This window comes from Sinocyclocheilus rhinocerous, unplaced genomic scaffold (genome assembly GCF_001515625.1).
Source record: "Sinocyclocheilus rhinocerous isolate Xijiao unplaced genomic scaffold, SAMN03320098_v1.1 scaffold50, whole genome shotgun sequence".
NCBI classification, from domain to species: Eukaryota; Metazoa; Chordata; class Actinopteri; order Cypriniformes; family Cyprinidae; genus Sinocyclocheilus; species Sinocyclocheilus rhinocerous.
Genome location: NW_015641057.1, coordinates 2606259 through 2612879, shown reverse-complemented (window position 1 = coordinate 2612879; position 6621 = coordinate 2606259). Strand labels below are relative to the sequence as shown.

Here is a 6621-nt window from a genome sequence, read left to right as displayed (position 1 = left end):
TATAATGAAATATAGTTTTTATTATTTATAATATTTTAATAATTAGAATATTTTTTCTATCATATATTTTTTAATTTATATTAAATAAATACATTGTTATATATATATATAATATATATATATATTTATATATAATGAATATTTATTGATTAATTGTAATTGTTGTGTTTGTTTCTAAGGTACCTCTATAAATTGCGGGATCTTCATTTGGATGGAGAAAACTACACAGAGGCGGCGTATACACTCCTGCTGCACTCCAAACTGCTCAAGGTTAACAAACACACATTTAGTTTTGTATCTTTATGAGGACTTCTATACTTTTTTATTGAGCTAATTCATCCACTAAACTTAATCATCACAGAAACATTTTTGCATTTTTACATATTCATTAAAATATAATTTTGGTGTGTTTATTAATCTTTGTCTTCGTGGAGAATTAATTTTCTAGAAATTTAGTACAATATGCATCTCATTAATAGATAAACAGGGTTATTATGGATTGGAATCATGAATTGTAAACAGGAAGTGACATCAAGTTGTAGCTAATTTCAAGTTTGACTATTTTTGAGAGGACATTTGAACCTCACATTGTTGGTTAAACCTTACACACACACACCTCTGACACTGAAGGTCACTTCTAACATTCAGTAGAGATGTTCTGATTGGTTCACTGGAGACACACTTCTTCCCTGTGTGATTTACTGTGGTCCCTGATGGCCCTCGAGCAGATAAAGCCTCCAGGTCAGATTTATGACAGCAATGCAGTTCCTGCGGCGCGCCGGCAGATTTATAGAGCATTTTACGCTGCTGTGTGTTTCTGTCTTTCCCTCCCCCACACGGCACAGTCCATACATTTCTATGATATTTAATGTTCTGTTATTTCACACAGCCTCTCCTCCCATTAGAAACCACTTCAGTTCAGCCTCTCGCTTTATTTCCTGTCAAACAAAGTTCATTCATTCAGTCCCATTGATGACTGTGACAGTGATAATTTAGTATCACTGATGTAGTATTACAGTTTTTGTGAATATTTTGAATTAGATTTTTTTTTTATATTTCATGTTTTCATTTTCATTTTAGTTAAAGGTTTAGTCATTTTGTTGTGTGTTTTTGTATGTATAAAATGTATTTACAATTTAATTATATATTATATAATTATATAAAATATATTATATCATGTTATATTATTTCACTAATCTTTATTTTTCTTTTTTTTGCATGCACACAAACACACAATATATATTTGATATAATATTCTAATATATTATTGTTTTACTTAATCTATATTATTTTTTATATACTGTATATATTATTATTCTTTCTTAACTTTTACTTATATTATTATTATTATTTATTTTTTTTTTTGTATTTTTACATGTGTGTGTGATTTTTGTTAGTTTTTTGTTTTCTTTTTATTATGTCTGTATAGCTTTTTATAAATTGTATTATTAGGTTTAGATTTATTAATTTTAGTACTTACACTTTAAACAAAAATGAGAAATGTGGGCATGGCTTACGAGCTGCTTAAAAAAAGTTTTTATTATATTATATTATATTATATTATATTATATCAGTAATGAAAATAGGCTTTTTTGTGGCTATAGTTGGTTTTAGCAAACTATAATGCTGCTTTGACATCACTTCCTGTTTACATTTCATGATTTCAATCCATGTTAACCCTTTTTATCTAATAATGAGATGTGTATTGCACTACAATGTCTTAAATATGAATTTCTAAATAATCATTTCATTGAGCATCACTTGGCAGTCAATAACACCCTAGTTACTGGCGGCAAGTTTTTCATGGCCAAGAACCAGCTATATTGTCTTAAGGGAATGTAATACTCTTGTTTAGACTGTTATATAAAATCACAGTAATGTTGTGATGTGTTTGCAGTGGTCAGAGGAGCAGTGCATCCTTCAGCTGGACTATCAGACGCCTCATTCCCAGCGGCAGCTCAAAGAATCGCTCTACGACACCATCATCAGCTACTTTGATATGGGCAAGGTCAGCTCAGCTTCACATGGACTTCCTGTTTAATATTCAGTAGACGTGACTGGATGTTGAAGACTGACCTCATGAATGTTTAACCGTGTGTGTATATGTGTGTGAACATGGTTTACGTGTCAGATGTGGGAGGAGGCCATCACTCTGTGTAAGGAGTTAGCAGATCAGTTCGAGATGGAGGTCTTCGATTACGAGCTGCTCGGACAGAAACTGGTAACACAATAAACTTTCCTCATTTAAAAATATATTATATTATATTATATTATATTATATTAGTTTTCTTTTTTATTGGTATATTATATTATAATATTATAAATATACTAATATTATATTAATAAATAATCCTTATTTATTTACTTGTATTCTTTTTTTTTATTTGTGTATTTTTATTAGGTTTTTTATTTTTGCAGTTTTGCCAGTATATTATATTATATTTATTTGTTTGTATTATTATTTTTCTTTTTTATGTATGATATGTTTTATTTAGTTATCTTTTTCCTTTTTATTTATGTATATTTTAATTATTTTTTAATAATTAAAATATAAATTTTAATTTTTATTGGTATATTATATTATAAATATTATATTTATATTATATTAATCAATAATCTTTATTTATTTACTTTTATTCTTTTTTTTTATTTGTGTATTTTTATTAGGTTTTTATTTTTGCAGTTTTGCAAGCATATTATATTATATTTATTGTTTGTTTGTATTATTATTTTTCTTTTTTATGTATGATATGTTTTATTATTTAGTTATCTTTTCCTTTTTTCTTTTTACTTATGTATATTTTAATTATTTTTTAATAATTAGAACATACATTTTAATAAAAAAAATATATCATTTAAATTTTTTACACGTGAAAACATTATATTTATTATATTATATTATTATTTCACTAATCTTTTTTATAATTATTTTTTTATTAATGCATGTTATATTATATTATATTATATTATATCACTTTTATTTTGCTTACACACTCTCCATATTTTAAAAGTCTTCTTAAGTATTTGTTCTTTTAGCTTTTTAGCATTCTGTCCCTTCGTTTATTTCATCAATAAATTCTTTTTGCAGAATCAGCAGGCCAAGTTTTATGAGAACATTATGAAGATCCTGCGGCCCAAGCCAGACTACTTTGCTGTGGGATATTATGGCTGCGGCTTCCCTCAGTTCCTCAGGGTCAGTGTGTGTTTAATATTCTCAGATAAGGCCGAAACTGTGCTAACAGGTATGTTATGTAATCTAGATAATGATGAGTTGAGATATTCAATATCAACAGAATAAGGTTTTCATTCACCGTGGGAAGGAGTACGAGCGCAGGGAAGATTTCCAGAGTCAGTTGATGAGTCAGTTTCCCAGCGCTGTGAGACTCAACATCACCACAATGCCTGGAGACGACATTAAAAACTCCAACATGCAGTGTATCCTTCACTTTGACTGTGGGGCCATTTACAGCGTCGCTCTCATTGACATATTATGATTTTTTTTTTTATACAACATATTTATTAATTTGTAATTTACTTTTTTTACTTTACCTTTTTCATCTTTTATTTTTAGTTATATTATATTATATTGTAACATTATATTATTTCACTTTTATATTTAAACACATACTTTCATATATGTATATATAAATGGTCAGTCTGTTGTTCTTGACCGGATCTGGATCAGATATCCAGTGTTTTACAGTGCAGCCGGTTCTGGAGATCCCGCCGCGTCTGAAGAACAAACCAGTGCCTGATCAGATCATCAAGTCAGTCTGCAGGAAACCCAAAACACGCTCATCTGTGATACGTGTGAATCTGTAGCTGTGTGGCATGATCTGATGCTGTAAACTGGCTCTTCTCTTCTCTTGGTTCTTTCTGGTGATTCTGTAGTTTCTACAAGTCCAACTATGTCCAGCGGTTCCAGTACTCCAGACCTGTGAGGAGAGGGAAAGTGGATCCTGATAATGAGTTTGCTGTGAGTCAAAACACGACATTCATCTCTCATCGATCTCTACTGTTCATAAAGCAGTAAAGATGCCTTTTTACTGTCTGTGACCTCCAGAAGTACAGAAATACATTACACGTTTAATTGGAAAAGCCTTTTGTGATAAATGATCATTCTGACTCTTCATTTAATGTCAATACCAGCAGGTTTTAGAAAAAAAGTTAACTTGATAATTCTCACTTCATGCACAAAGGTTTCATTGGAATACATCACATTTACTCTGACAATTGAACAGTGCACAAGTCTGAAAACTTCAATACGTTCAAAGCTAAATAAAAAAAATAAACGTTGTCAGATCTCACTAGTAAAACAAGCTCAAAATAAGACTAAATAAATGACCCAGTTTTGTGGTTATGGACTAATCATATTCCTTTACAAAGCTAATTACAGTATTCCACATATACAAGTTGCTAAAAGTATTGAATAAATCTGTCTGGTGTTATTTTAGTTATTGTTGTATACATTAATATAATTGTTTATGTTTTCAGTTTTTCTATTAATCTTAGTTTTAGTAATTTAACATGCTTGTCATTTCTATTTCTTTTTATTTAGCTTTCATTTATTATTTTAGTTTTAATTTGAGTGATTATAGTACTTCAACTTCAACTTTATTTCAATAAAAAACAGTGTTAATGTTGTATTGTTATTGCATTTATGATTATTTTCCATTATCTTTCATTTTTACATTTTCAGTTTTCATACTAATTTTAGTTTTAGTAATTTTAAGTACATTTTTATGATTTTTTTTTAGTTTAGCTTTAATATTATTTAGCTTTAATTTCTCTGTTTTAGTTGTAGTCATTTTAGTACTTCATCTTTAACTTACTTTATTTATTTTGTTGCCAGTGCAATATTTCCATTATTTCATGATTATTCCATGAATTTTTTTTTATCTAAAATGTATATTTTATTTCATCTTTATTTAAATTAATGAAATGTATTTGTAATTGTTTAAGTGAATAACAGCACTGAATCTACATAAACACTCACACATCTATGTGGAAGGAAAACAGTTCTTCATTTATGCATCATTGGGGTTTTGAAGGAGCTCTAAAAGACAAAAAGGAGACAAAATCTGGAATGTTTAAATAATAACATTATGTAGTGTGCGGTTTGAACAGCAGGTGGAGATATTTGACCGTTTCTGTTAGTGATCAGTCACACTTTACTGTGTAGGCAAGCACCAGACAGCACAAAATATGTGACTGTATTCTAAAAATAAACCCAAAAAACAACTACAACTACCCAAAGTCACTAGAACACTGATCTCAAATCTCCACACTCTAAAAGACAAAAAGGAGACAAAATCTGGAATGTTTAAATAATAACATTATGTAGTGTGCGGTTTGAACAGCAGGTGGAGATATTTGACCGTTTCTGTTAGTGATCAGTCACACTTTACTGTGTAGGCAAGCACCAGACAGCACAAAATATGTGACTGTATTCTAAAAATAAACCCAAAATACAACTACCCAAAGTCACTAGAACACTGATCTCAAATCTCCACTAGAAATGAATGTTGTCTGGTCAGGTTGAAGAGTTTTTGGCCTTTACAAATACACTAAAACAATTACACGCACACAGACTCTTTACTGTCATGAGTTGACTGTCTTCTCACTCTTTTCTCTGTCCTTCAGTCCATGTGGATCGAGCGAACCACATTCATAACTGCTTACAAACTTCCAGGAATCCTTCGCTGGTTTGAGGCCACTAGCATGACCCATGTGAGTCTCTGTTCCTGTCAGTCACACTGAAATTCTTCAAAATACTAGTGTACTGCATCCTGTGCAGTGTATACTGGATAGGACTTTTTCATCAGTATGTAGTATATACATAACAGTAAACATAAAACAGTAGGATGCTACATTGTCACATGACCTCATGTATATGTATATAATTATGATAATGCATTGGTATTCCATTTTATCTCAGAAATAAATACAAATAATGCAATTTTGATGTATTAACCTTTTTCTGTGGCCAAATTCAGAATAACATACAATGATCATTCCTGCATTTTATACATTAATATCGGTACATTATTATAGAAATGTATATTTTTAAAGGGTTAGTTCACCCAAAGATGAAAATTATGTCATTAATTACTCACCCTCGTGTCGTTCGAAACCCGTAAGACCTTCGTTCATCTTCGAAACAGTCACACGGACTACTTTGTCGATCATCTTGGTACTTTTCTGGACCTTGAACGTGGTAGTTACCTTGCTGTCTATGGGAGGGTCAGAGAGCCCTCAGATTTCATCAAAAATATCTTAATTTGTGTTCCGAAGATGAACGAAGGTCTTACGGGTTTCGAACGACATGAGGGTGAGTAATTAATGACAGAATTTTCATTTTTGGGTGAACTAACCCTTTAAATATAATTTTATTGTTATAGTTTTATAGAAAAAGTTTATTTTATTTTGTTAATATGTATTTTCATATTTATATTTTAATGCTTTTATTAATATTTATCATTAATAAGTTGTTTCTTTGATTTCTAAGATAATGCTAAATTAAACAGTGTGAGCAGGTCATGTGACAGCGAGGATTATCTCAAATGATTATTTCTGAAGTTTATGCGTTAATATGGGTACTGTGCAGTCTGAGCACTTTAT

The 6621-nt window shown here is 30.1% G+C and overlaps 1 protein-coding gene across 1 annotated transcript in view; it reads left to right on the top strand.

The window, feature by feature from the left end:
- The window catches only part of LOC107754549 (dedicator of cytokinesis protein 2-like), an 18894-nt gene that overhangs the window by 10263 nt on the left and 2010 nt on the right, over positions 1-6621 (top strand). Inside the window, exons 10-17 of the mRNA XM_016571024.1 lie at positions 180-270; positions 1898-2008; positions 2132-2221; positions 3089-3193; positions 3294-3435; positions 3686-3767; positions 3892-3976; positions 5644-5750. Coding sequence (XP_016426510.1) covers positions 180-270; positions 1898-2008; positions 2132-2221; positions 3089-3193; positions 3294-3435; positions 3686-3767; positions 3892-3976; positions 5644-5750 — 813 coding nt within the window. The remainder of the gene's footprint in view (positions 1-179; positions 271-1897; positions 2009-2131; positions 2222-3088; positions 3194-3293; positions 3436-3685; positions 3768-3891; positions 3977-5643; positions 5751-6621) is intronic.